Source organism: Synchiropus splendidus, chromosome 10 (assembly GCF_027744825.2).
Source record: "Synchiropus splendidus isolate RoL2022-P1 chromosome 10, RoL_Sspl_1.0, whole genome shotgun sequence".
NCBI lineage: Eukaryota > Metazoa > Chordata > Actinopteri > Syngnathiformes > Callionymidae > Synchiropus > Synchiropus splendidus.
In genome coordinates, this window is record NC_071343.1 from 17162479 (window position 1) to 17176034 (window position 13556).

The window sequence follows — 13556 nt, forward strand, 5'->3', positions numbered from 1 at the left end:
ATGAGATGCACTGGCATAGAGTTGCCACTAGGAGGAGGCAGAGTGCCACATGAAAAATACTTGCGCTTTACTGAAGTGACATTTTTAAATAACCAGTTGAATTTATGTAATCGATACATGAATTCAATGAAATGTTTGAAGTGGATTTTTGAGACAGTTACATGAGAGAGACTAAATTAACAAGATCCATAACTGATCTTCATGGTTTACCAGATTCATGAGACTGTTATGAAAACCCTGTTAAACAGAGGACTTACTTGAGCGTTTCCGCAAGGAAGAAGCTCTGCTGCACGTCGTCGTACGTCGGGTTGGATGAGTAGACGTCCTTCACCCCGGAGAAACCGCCGCTCACCCGGCAGTACTTATCGATCGCCTACAGGGCACAGTGAGCGAGACGGAGAGGAAAAAGACAGAAAATTTCAAGAAAACATTAATTTTCAAAAAATGATGTTATATTAAACAAAATAATGCATTCAATAATGTTGTTTTTAATCATTTGAAAGAGGAGATAATATGTATAAGCATTATGCGCAGTATACAACCAAACACATTCATATTATATATAGCCAAAAATGTGAATATAATATAGCACTAATCCTTTACGAAGGCACTAAAAGTGACACTTAATGCCTGAATATGAGCCAGATGCAAATGATTCTGAGATAATGAAAACAATTACAGACTGCAACACTGATGACAAACGGTTAATGGCTCGTGAAAGTCTGTTCGAGATGGCACATAAACGTGGTTCCTATAGATCAAACATTAGCACAACAACCATCTGCGGGGCAGAAACGGTCTGATGTACCAGGGACAATTTTACAGAACAGCTGGGTGGACACACACACAGGTTCAGGTAAACATAAACACGCGGTAACGGCCTGTAAAGACGGAGTGACTGACACACGCACGCACACACGCTCGCTCGCTCACACACTCACTCGCACGCACGCACGCACACGCACTGGGAAAAGAGTAACAAATAGCGGCAGGTGCGCTGCTGCCGAGTGCAGCTGGGAGACACCAGGAGGGGGAGTGTGTGCAGTGTGTGTATGTCTATAGGAGCAGGGAATTGAGGCCACAGGTGTTGATGGGAAGTGAGTCAATGCGCATGTGGGAGATTAAAGAGAGGAAGAGTGAAGGACGATAGGTGTGAAAACATGGACAGATTTGAGCGACCCCTTGGAGAAAATATCACAAATACATTGGTCTCACTGAGAGGCAATCGACTTACCTTCCATTTAGAAGTAGAGGTGGTTAATCTATATAAAGGTTGCACTGACTGGACCGTTACATATTGACTTTGGATTGATTCAGATTTGAGAGAGACTTCAGTCGTGCGGTTAGGCACATTCACACATTCTGGAAATCATATTTGGAGTTGTTTTACTTGAAAATAAACCCTGAAAAATCTATGCAAATTACCTGTAAAATGTGTTAATAATAGATGTAAAACTGTACAGAATCTAAAGGAATTCTGGGGCGTCTAAGGAACCTGTTTTTTATATGGATGTGCGGAGACAATCTGAGCTTGCTGTCCAATATCCTGGCTCAGAGAAGTAGCATCAATAACCTCAGCTTCCTGCCATGTCCAGTGTGCTTCCACCTGTGATCACTGAGTACTGTCATGCTTAACATGCAATACATTTAGTCAGAACTAATAATCACCATACAGACACAAACAGAGATGTTCTTACTATTTTGATGCGTATATATTATATACTAAATACTAATACGAAAAGAAACACAGAATTTTAATGTGCTTTCATGTTTAATGTCAAACAGCATAATTGTAGCTTCTATATTTTACATTCCGGATGCTTGTCATTATGAAAAAATAAATAAATAAATAAATAAAAAAAATCTGAGATCGAACGATTTGAAAAACAAGCCCTGTGTTAAAATAATAAAATAAATATGCAGGAACCCCCTCGGATGACTGAAGGATTGAGACTGTAAAGATACATTCTGCTGCAGCATGAAGATAACAGTCTCAAACTTAAGGAACTGGTTGGTAGCTTAGATGTCAACAACACAAGATTTGAAATAGTTTAAATTATCCTTCCCTTTTCTTACTGATGATGTAATGAATGAATATAATGGAATTGTTGTAATTATCATTTGCAACGTTCACAAGCGTTCACCCACAGAGCCGAGCAAACACTTGATATAAAAAGGGTCTTCGATGTTGATCTTCAAATTCCACTTTTTCATAAAATGCAGTTGTCTCAAAAACAATATGTAATAAAAAAACAAATTACATGACTCTGTCCAAAACAATAGCTTTGATTCAAACATGGAAACAATAGGAGGGCTGTTTAAAGTTCAGAGGGACGACGGGTCTCATTACTGTTTACCGCATCTGACTTTGTACTTTAGAGTGAGCGTGCATCTATTCACAGCAATTGTTCTCCAGGGTCGCTCGTGGACAATGCTCTTTCATCTAAAAATGAATTGCAAATTGTCTATTTGATCAAGCACCAGCACTGTGAAGTCTGATGAGGCCTCAATATAGAGCTGCTTGGCAACTATGTTTGTTCTTTATGAAGAATCAAGTCACTATTGACCTTGAGCACTCATTTCTCCATCCTACTGCATTCAAAAGTCAAATCGTAAAGTTGTAAGAGGTATATGTGACGAGGAAATACAATCTCAATATTTAAGAAAGTCTCAGTCAAAGACAAAATCATTAGAAAGCTTTACATTTGGGAAGAAAAATCTTTTAGTCTGGTCTTATAACTAAACAGTTTTCCACAACATTCAATTGATGTTTGGTGATGTTTATAAAAAAAAATTTCAAGATACCTTCATTGTCCTTTATCGCTAGGATGGTTAGGTTTTGATTCACACTCATCCATGAATGGCAGGTGGCGCTCTCAGTTAAAAATGATGTGTGGTTTCATTGAAACTGTTGAACGGAGCCCAGTATTTATCTGCACACACTGCCATCTAGTGGGCTCTGAATATGAGGCCACTGTTTCATGACGCCTCACCCGCCCATCACCCAATTATTCTTCTAAACAAAAGCTTATTTTATAACCACAAAACAGTCACCTCTTCCAGGACTAAGTACAAAAAACAGATCTCAAATCATAACACAACAAGTTAACATACCTGTGCAGCCTCCCAGCCCCACTGTCTGTACTTGGGGTCGTGGGTGAACCTCCACATGTACCAGTACGTCTCGATCACCTCCGGCCGTAGAATGTAGTACTTCTCATTCTGCCGCACGGCCACAGCCTCCAGGCCGCTGTCGAACTTAAAGGCCTCCGGACCGAGCTTTACCACTGGAAGAGAAGACACAGCGATGAAGAAGAGAGACAGAGAAGGCCCCAAAAGGGATGACCCCATTTATTGGAGGGTATCATTTTGCCATAGCCTATAGGGTTCTGGAGTGACGGGCTGGTGAAGCATCATGAAACAATGTCCTCATTTTCACAGCTCAGAGGGTGGTGCGCTTGTTTTAAAAAATGTGACGTTTCATTGAAATAGTTGTTAGAAGCCACAGATTTTCACTCTAGCTAGTGGGCTCTGAAAATAAGGACACTGTTTCATGAAGCCTCACCTGCCCATCACCTTGGTTCTTGTTTCTACATTACAGTCTTGTAGCAGGTTGCTTTCAAACGTCTCGACAATTACAGACGCCGAAAACAAAGCAATACTGAAGAGAAACCTCGGTGGTTCCTCCTTTTTCACCTGTTCTGTCGTACGATTCGTGACAGGTGTGTGCGATCTCCGCGCCCAGCTGCAGGTAGTGTCCAGCCTTGTCGTCCGGCGAGCCGTCCGCGCCCAGAGCAAACATGCCGCCAGCGAAACAGGCCAGGTGACCCATCTTCCTCTCCAGGTGGCCGTTCTTCCACTCGCCGATGAACGTCAGTCCTCCATTGGACTTGCGAATTAGATGGCGCTCGATCGCCTGAAGACAGAGCAGTGATTCTTAACCATCGGTTGACCACGCACCAGAACATTAGCCGCACTCACTAAATTTAAGAAGGAAACTAGATCTTGTTCATGCATAAGCTGCACCGGTCTATAAGCCGCAGGTTCAGTGGTCTGCACTGTAGACAGGTCAGTGGTGCACCGACTTAAAAACGCTTGAAAACAGGGTCCAGCTTCGAGAGTGAGTAAATAGCGGAAACAAGCTGAGTAATACGGAGTGTCTTGATTTATCCACCGTGCTCTCACAATAGACAAAACCCGACTCGCTTGTGTTCACGTCGGACTTTTGAGCTGAACGCACTTTGCCTCGAGACAGCGTCTTACATCTTTTATTCGAATTAAAGCCAGTTGTATAAGTCACAGGGCTCAGACCGCGAGAAAAAAGTAATGTCTTATAGTCTGGAAATTACGGTAATTGAAAGCCATTTACAAATTGCAAATTGAAAATGGCACTCAGCATTTTATATTGTAATAATTCTATAGAACAAAAAGCAACATTCTGAGAATAAAAGCGCCGACATATGAACCAAAATGAGCGATAACTGATTTAAATGATTCAATAAAACAATGATTTAACTGGTCATCAATGCAATACACCATCTGTCCTTGATGAGAAGGTCATCATCTTACACAAGAGAACTACATGTAGTGTCTAAAAAAAGAAGGCAGCCCATTCATTTCGACTCGCTTCACCTTCCTTTCATCTGCTTCATGGGCTCAAGGCCACTTCTAACGACTGGCAGACACTTTGAACTGCTGCAGACCACTGAAAGTTGCTTCAGGCTCCAGCTAATCTCATTAAGCAAGACTGACAGAAGCCTTATGTCTCCTCTGGAAATAGTGACCGAGAACTTGTCCGCAGGTTAAGTGGTGACAATTACAGTTAAAGATGTGATTTGTCAGTGGCTGGTTTACATTTGCCACTCAGCTGACTGTGTCAATTTCGTGATTCTGTGCGCTCCTCTCGATTTTTCTCCAACACTGTTACTGGAAACAACGTGACGCATTCAAGCCAGAAAGGTATTTCTGTTATTAAAAAATCCAGTGGCAACTTTGTGAGGCAAAATGTATGTGATAATATGAGCAAATTTAGAAGTGATGACATCATACCTCGATTGCGTCGTCGTACGTCTTGCGAGCCTCGATATCCGTGCGGTCCGACATGAGCCACGCTTTCAGCAGGTATTCATAAAAGCTATCCCCCAACCCACCAACGGAGGTGTGATCTGAAAACCAGGAGAAGGAGAAAGTGTTGAGGTCACAGAGAGAACATGGTCAGATGATAATCATGTGAATGTGCAATTTGCCTCAGTTTTCGTTTAAACATATGACATCAGAGGTGTATAATGACGTGACAGAAGTCAATTTTCTTGATAAAATGGGAAAAGTAATCGCCTCATTTAGCACATACATCAACGTGACGTATGGAACTACATTTTGAAATTTAAACATCAACATTGCAATGTAAACTTGACATCAAGGGAGGCGACGAGGAGAGTGCAGGCAGGGCGGGGACCGTTACAGTGGTTTGGGCCAATATTACTTTGACTCATTTATTTGACTCCGTTAAAGCAAAAATACACAACAGTGTAATGTGGCCTTAAATGCAAACATCACATTTATACCAAAGTCCAAACCCAGTGAACCAAAGAATCACACCCTTCCTCTGGTAGCTAGATAAAATGACTCGGAATCTCCCAGGATTCCGCGTACACTCTTGGAACTTTTTTTTTTTTCTCCTCCACAATGTGGGGAGCTGAGTCTGGAGTGAAAAGCTTTATTTGGAAATTCCTTTCTCATTTCCGATTAGCATACCCCAAGGTAAATGAAAGGATATGCAAAGAGGAGGGGAGATAATGGTGAATGAATTATTCATCTGGTGTTATTGAGCGAAATCTCACGAGCGACTCACAAGGTTTGAATGTGACCGTTCTTGTCTGCGAGCACATATGAAGGTGAAGAGTTTTGGGGTTTCGAAAATTTCCCTGTTGAGCGCTTTAATGCTAAGCTTTAGCTATGAAAAATCACCGCAGTGCTTGTGTTCACAAACAGGGTGGGATCTGTGAAAATGTGCTATTACGACATCAAAATGTTTTTTCATGTAGTGGAAGCGGGCACAGAAATGGCATCTTCACGATGTGAGGATGTGGTTTTTAGGAGACTTGTTTTAAGAAAACACACATTTCCTCTTGATACCGAGCCTTTGAAAAATATTACCAGCACATTTAGGGGATTATAAACAGTTTGCATGTGTTCTATGTTTTAGGGAGCTTCAGAAGTGATTTATTATGAGAGTATGCAGGAGCTTTCAACCTCTCCCTCATGCGTTGGTTTCCATGTTGGTCACCTGAGTGCAGTCAATCAGAGATGCCAAGAAAAACAAGTCTGTTCACTTGAATACATATTGGTGCTGTGTTAGAGGCTATGTAATTCTAATCATGCAATCGTGGAAGTATTTTGTTTGGGGTGTACAGGCACTATAGAGCAGCCCAACAAAAAGAAATAAGTAATATTCAAAGTAAACATTTATTTCCAAAGCTGAATCAAACAAGAAGTTAAATTCAACATACAACACAGGCCCCTTGCGAGATGCAGGTTCTGCTAACTCAGTACTGTTCCTCTGAGGTTGTAGGCTCCAGATTGACACCATCAATGTGTTCAAGGGGTCAAACTAGGAGGTCGAACTGTGGTGAAATAACACAAGTACAAAGCACGATCACGACCTCGACTAACCAGCTTTCAGCAGGAAATCTGGGTGTGCATTGTTTTTGGTAACTACCACTCATATATTATTTCTGATTCATATATTCAATACTTGAGATTCAATTATTGTTTTTAAATAAGGAAAATGCAACGCAGAAAATAGTAAAAATAAAGAAAAAATAAGGCTCTAACTGTTGGCCTGTACTGTAAATCCAATCAAACCCATTTATCTGGATAAAACAGAATCGGCACAAAAACATATGGTACTATTTATTTGCAAAAAATTGAGGAGTTACATCATGAAATGCTGAGAATTGAGAATATGTGAATAATTTGCAAGACACGCTATCAGTAATAAGCACGTAGTGTTCTTATTTTCAGATGGTTGCTAAGCAATGGTCATCTGTACAGTTTGTAGGAGGGAGCATGGCTAAGTACTTTTACCTTTTATACCCTCTCACTGAACTCTCTAGAACGATTTCCTTACGCTGCCAACTTAGTTCTATTCACATTCTCAACCCACACAATTTCAGCATAGCGTCAGCAAACACTTCTCTCCTTCCACCTCAGAAAATCGAAAGGTTTGGTGGTCACGTAGTGAGTATGAGCCAATTATTGGCGAGGCCGACTGAGAAAGCTTCAAACACAAAACAAGCCGACGCTATGATGTGGTTCAAATGTAGAGAGACACATTTCCAAAGGATCAAAGAGCCTTTCAAAGAAGAGGTCGATACACACCATGCTGAGTCAGAGACCTTCTTATCTGCCTGTGCAAATATTAGAAACATAAAGGTGAGATTTCTGGATGCCACTGTTGACACTTTGCTGCCTTTAAAGCACAAGTTTTACTGCAATATTATCATCCTTGAGCAGGATTGTCGATGAATTACATGTTTACTGTCTTTGTCCTGCATGATCTATGGTGTGGTTATATTGACGACAAAGATCATCGTCCATTAAAAAGGTGGTGACAATTAATAGCCTGCCTTGGAAAGTTGTAAATAAACAGAAAAACTACATTTTTCTTGCAGTTTATATTGCACTGGGAAATAAAGAAACGGAATCAGGGGTCCGATTTGAATTTTGTACCCCATTGACTGAAGCGAACCGGAAGTGTGCTGACAGTAGTAGCTCCTCAGGAGCAAGATCGTGGATGGTTACCTATATTTACTTTTACATCTGCATGGGATGTTATAGTCCGAGCAGAAGGCTCGAATTGGAAATGTTTGTTGGAGCAGTTCTTTTAGTTATGGAGGCTCTCAAAACATGTACAAATACATTGAAGAAACCACACCAAACAGTTGGGAAACAAAACATGCAACTCAAATTTGATGATTTTTTTTTTTATAAATAGTAGCAAGTGCCACATCAACTACATAAAAAGTGACTTGAATTTGTTTTGAAAACATTTTTCATTTTTTTGTTTCCATACAAAAATGGAATAAACAAATATATATATGCATTTTCATAAAGGCTAAATGTAGTTGCCATGATGAAAATGATGTCACAAAAGATACATATTGCATTTACGGATTGGAAAAAAAAGACCATGTAAAAGAGCCATTAGTTTGTGGAACACACCAATGATTGCCATAAAAACCGCATCTTTTCAGGGCAGTTTAAGCAAAAGAAAGATTTTTCACAGTGTTAACAACTCAACCACACAATTTCGAGGACACATCATACAAGGACACATCATACAAGTCTTCCCTGAACATGAACCATGAGTGCAACATTCAATCCTTGGAGGAAAAAAAAGAAAACAAAAAGTAATGGTTCAGCTTGAATGAACATTCCCCCTAAAAACTAAGCAATATTTTAGCAGGAATCAGGCTTTCTGCTGATACTGTTGCTTCCATTTCCCATTTAGATGCCTGCCTTGATTGAACCACGCTGCCTGCATGCATCATCACCTCTGTCTCATTGTTCCCAAAGTGAACAAAAATGAATGTGGCATTCCCATTTGATTCACTGTCAGTCACATGAAAGTATGCAAATCCCATTCCCTTGCTGCAGTAATTTAAAGTGGCTTTAAAGGTGTTGCAATTTAGCCTTCCTTCAAACATTGAGCGATCGAAACAGCATCACACTGTATATAGTATGTTGCTATAAAGCCATGGCCTGCTGGCAGGGCAGGAAACATGGTGTTAACTTGCATTTAATTGCTGGGTGGATCAGAGAACAAACAGAATAAAGGACATGTAAAAGAAACTGAGGAAGGCAGCAGACGTTTATCCACCTGAATCCCCTTAAATCCACTTGCTTGCTAGAATGATGTAATTCGAGGCATCGCACAGTTCACAAAGGGGTTAAATATTTAAACTGTAACTCACAATCAAGTCTTTCACTTGTTTCAAATCCAAAACTGGACTATGAAATACCAGAATTTCATGATAACAACTAAAATCTTAATACAACAGGTGTTCAATTGAAAAGTTCTCCAGTGACTGTGTGCTGTGATTCATGGGCTTTACAAAGCTCTGAACAATAATGAAATTAAAAGGCTTCAAAACACATCAGTCATTTTCACAACTGTGGCTATTATTCCTGAGTGTGTATGAATAGCTCTGCCTAGCATCCACTCAAAACATCTAATCCACCATCTTGCACTCTTGACATTCATAATTCTTGCTTTACAAAATAATTTAAACCCACAAGTATACTTAAATATATAATTAACAATGGCTTATAAAGAAGCACTTCAGTCAAAGATGGTTGTAAATAATATTTCTCAGGTATAAGCTGAAATGCAGGACTACATCATTACACATCTATGGTTATCCATCTGTGCTGTGCATCGAATAAGATGGTGGAAGATTTCACGTTTGCCATCATTTTATTACAAATAAAAATGTATTTTACCTTAACCCCTAATAGTTTTCACATAAACACATGTTCAGTTGTACTCTTATCATAAACACAAACAAAATATATAGACAAATTCATCATCACAAACACGCATGCCTTTTTGACCTCCAGAGAGATGAGATAATTTGATTTTTGTGAAATTTATTTAGATAATTTCATTAGCATGTCGCCTTTAGGGTCAAGATGGCTGCGATTTCAGAGACATCCAAACGTTTCCAAGTCACTTTAGCTCTGAAGCAAAAATAGAGCACCCCTAAATTCAGGTTCATCTTAGGGAAGCAACCAACAACTGCCTTCATGATTTGTCACCCAGTCAGCATATGACTGGTACGGATTGACAAACACACCAACATGTCTGACAGCTGTGCTGTAAAAAGAACCAACATTTTCTTCTCATATGGTGACACAAACTGACTTTGACTCGTGCAGTACTCATTTTGCACATAAGCAATGCGCTGATGAATCTTCAAGAAGCAGCAACCTTACTTTCAACCTTAGTGGTCAGCCATTTACCCCACCAAGTGAAAACTAATTCCAAATATTGAGCTGGTCCAAATTTGGAAAAATCACAGGCACAGCACTGCAACCACTTACATAAACGTAATCATTCACATAAACACAGACCAAACTTATTATTGTGATGAAACTTGCACAGGTTTCTAGCAGGAACTAGCCTCAGGAACTTAGCCATAATTTCCATGTAATGAGAAAGAGAAGGGCATTAGATAGATCCATCCTCATTCTTGAACTTAATGAAGTCGATAACCTTCATGATGACACCGTCAATATGGTGTTAATATCATGAAGTACCTGTTGCACATGGCTTGTATTGTGCAAGATACCGCCCATTGATCAACTGATTTTTTCTTTTCTCCACTCTCATCCTGTTACAACAGCCTCCCATCTAGGTTCTGTCCTTTTTCCCCTTGTTTTGGCTCCGTGCCACTGCACGGCTCGTGAGCAAAATGTTGTTCGCTATGCTCACGGGGATTGTGGGTAGTTGACTCCCTGTGCGATGAAAGCTTGATCTCCATTTTACTGGAGTTCATTTTCTGGGTGAGTGTTTTGGCAACATTAGCATTTGCTGTGTTCCTCTATACAATTTGTAGTTCACAATCATTCATGTACGTTAGTTGTCACGCGTTTATGACCATCTCCACTGTCTTCTGGGCGTTGAGCTCCAGGTTGTTGTGACCGCACCAGGACACCAGCCGCTCCACCTCCTTCCTGTAAGCCGACTCATCTCCATCTGAGATGAGCCCGATGATGGTGGTGTCATCCGCAAACTTGATCAGTTTCACGGACAGGTGGCTGGAGGTGCAGCAGTTGGTGTACAGGGAGAAGAGCCATGGAGAGAGGACACAGCCTCGGTGTTGAGGGGCAGAGTGTCCGAGACCGTCGTCTCCAGCCGCATACACAGGGAGCTCATGGTAAATCACGATCAATGAAACCTTCTACGTCACTTTCGGTGCAGGATTAATGCAGGATTATCCCAATCTCAGCTCGGTTTATTCTGTGAATATTTGTATGTATTATGAAGAGGATTATTTACTTGTGATGAATGCACAAAGCAGTCCAGGAATAAGATGCAAGAGAGCCTTCTTTCAGTAAAACTATGGGGCTAAATTGTTTCAGTGATTGAGAGCCTTAGTCATTGGACATTCAGTCTGGCTTGGAAACCATTTGGAACACTTCAGAGGCGAAGAGGGGGTAAAACAAACAACAAAATAGATTTTGTTGTTGATGATGAAGATCTGTATGTTTCCTTTCGAATTATTATATTCATGTCATAAACAACGCAGCAACAATGAAAAGCTATTTCATACAGACAATGTCTGTTTGAGAAAGACATAACAACCCACACTCCATGGCTCCATGCACACAGGAGAAGAGTGACAGCCTTCCACCCACATGCTCAGCCTCCATCAGGCAAATCAAGTCACTCACTCGTGGTTCACCAGCCATCTGTCCATCTGCTCATGAAGTCAGCTATCAATCACCACGGAATTTGTTTCACACCATTGTCTGTTTTGACTCAGGTTGGCCTCAAGCTGATGCACAACAATTACAGTTGTCTCCCGTATCAGGCTGAGGTCGGTAACATGTCTCTTCAAGACATTCACTTATCAATGAGAGCTCTCAATTCCTACTGTCAACAAGCCAGTGAATCAGTGTCGCTCAGAGGATGCATCAGAATGTAATTTCATCCTGTAATTTCTTTAAAAAACATCTTGAGAGGCTGCTTCAGTCTGAATGAAGTCATAAGCTCCTCAGACTTCTTCCTCTCTCAGCTGCTACAGCACGTCCCCAAAAGTAAACCCCCCCAGGCTTAAAAGCATTGTTGGTAAATCTGCTGTCCCATTTTTGTTTGCTGAAACGCAAAGCAAGGCAATGCACAAATGAGCTGGGTTTGCCGTCAAGGAAATGTACTTCAAGATCTCAACATCTAACATGAGCTTCCTATTAAAGAAGGTTGTTAAATTAGTTAGACGCCATGAATTTTAAGATATTTGATCCCCATTTCCTTTAACAGGTGATTGCAACATCCAAACTCACAATACAAGTGAAGCATGGCCTCAAAAAGCAAAAACAAAATCTTCAAATTACAGAGGACAAGAACAAAACAACAACACTAGCACATCATCCTACACATAATTTCGCTTCTTCAGCTGTTAATGAACAGAGGCAGACTGCCAAAATGGAATCAATACACCAGGAATATGTTGTGGCCCTCTCTTCCATCCTGCCTCCATACATTTTTTCTTTTTAAAACTGATCCCTTCTCTTCCAACAGGCCTCACTTGGTGTTCATCCCTTCAAGTCCTCTTTAAGCCTTTTTGGAAGTTGTTCAATGCCAAAAAAACAACACTGAACTTACCTTCCTCGAGAAGAAGCCTCCTAAATTAGCCTTAAAAAGTTACATTGCAGAATAACAAAGGGAGCAGTAGCTGATCTCATAACAATTCACTTCATCCACAAAGTAAAATGCATAAAAGATGCTGGAGAGGCTCCATTGCTGCATTTCTGCCAAAGGATTTATGAGCAAGGCACCTAATTGATCAGTCTACCAGCCAAGTGACAATCCATAACAGATATCAGCAAATCTGCAGAAATTCAAATTCAATGTGCAAATCTTATTTCCTGCTATTGTTCTTTTCTTATTGTTATCTTACTCTTATCTTCTGATGAGCTGTTGAGTACATCCCCTAGATTGACTGACATCAAAGGTAGTTTTCAGAGTAACAAAAGTGCTACTTACGCTGGCCCCAGCGACCGGTGCGAGGGTTCAGGTAATTTGGGTAAAGCCCATTTGGTCGGTCCATTTTGGCAAGCAGCTTTCTGATGTGCATGACCTGCAAAAACAAGTGTATCCATTTTATTATATACAAAATACTTTAATTCAACAGGGAACCTTTGTAAGTCCACTGATCACACTGATGCACAAGACACGTGGCAGCTAGGATGATAACAACAACAACAACAAACATGGAGGAATCCCTGAACAAAAGCAAACAAAAGCATCTGTTTGCTTTTGTTCAGGGATGTTTTTCCCTAGACAATGGCCAGGGTTTCCACTACTCTGAATGTGCTTGAAATTCTTATAAAATTGAAATTGTTATACAGATATTTTCAAGATATTAAAAGAGCTTTAGTTTCAATAAGGTGATATAAAAGCGTGAATCATCGTGATTCAGGTTTTTATATCACCTTATGATATAAGGTGATATATATCAATAAATATCACCTTATATCAATAAGGTGATATAAACATTTGTTTAAATGTTGTTTATTTAGCATATTTTTGCGTATGAAAATAATTGCCTCAAGAAGCCACATTTTTCAATTTGAATGAATTACTGAATCAAATGATGGACCCATACATACATGTAAACAACAAAATGTTTATTTTGCATCAGTTTGTCAATAGCAAAATAAATCACGATGATTTTTCCATCAGGGTGGAAAAAGTCTAGATGCTAGGTTTGAATGAAAAATGACTTCAGAGCTTGTTGCTTAAGGCAGAGCAAAAGTAATCAATGGTGCAT

The 13556-nt window shown here is 40.2% G+C and overlaps 1 protein-coding gene across 1 annotated transcript in view; it reads right to left on the reverse strand.

The window, feature by feature from the left end:
* The window catches only part of man1a2 (mannosidase, alpha, class 1A, member 2), an 83814-nt gene that overhangs the window by 4970 nt on the left and 65288 nt on the right, over window positions 1-13556 (reverse strand). The window contains exons 9-13 of the mRNA XM_053877141.1: window positions 12770-12863; window positions 5050-5165; window positions 3697-3916; window positions 3115-3287; window positions 258-373 (exon numbers count right to left, since the gene is read on the reverse strand). Of these exons, the coding sequence (XP_053733116.1) occupies window positions 258-373; window positions 3115-3287; window positions 3697-3916; window positions 5050-5165; window positions 12770-12863 (719 nt within the window). The remainder of the gene's footprint in view (window positions 1-257; window positions 374-3114; window positions 3288-3696; window positions 3917-5049; window positions 5166-12769; window positions 12864-13556) is intronic.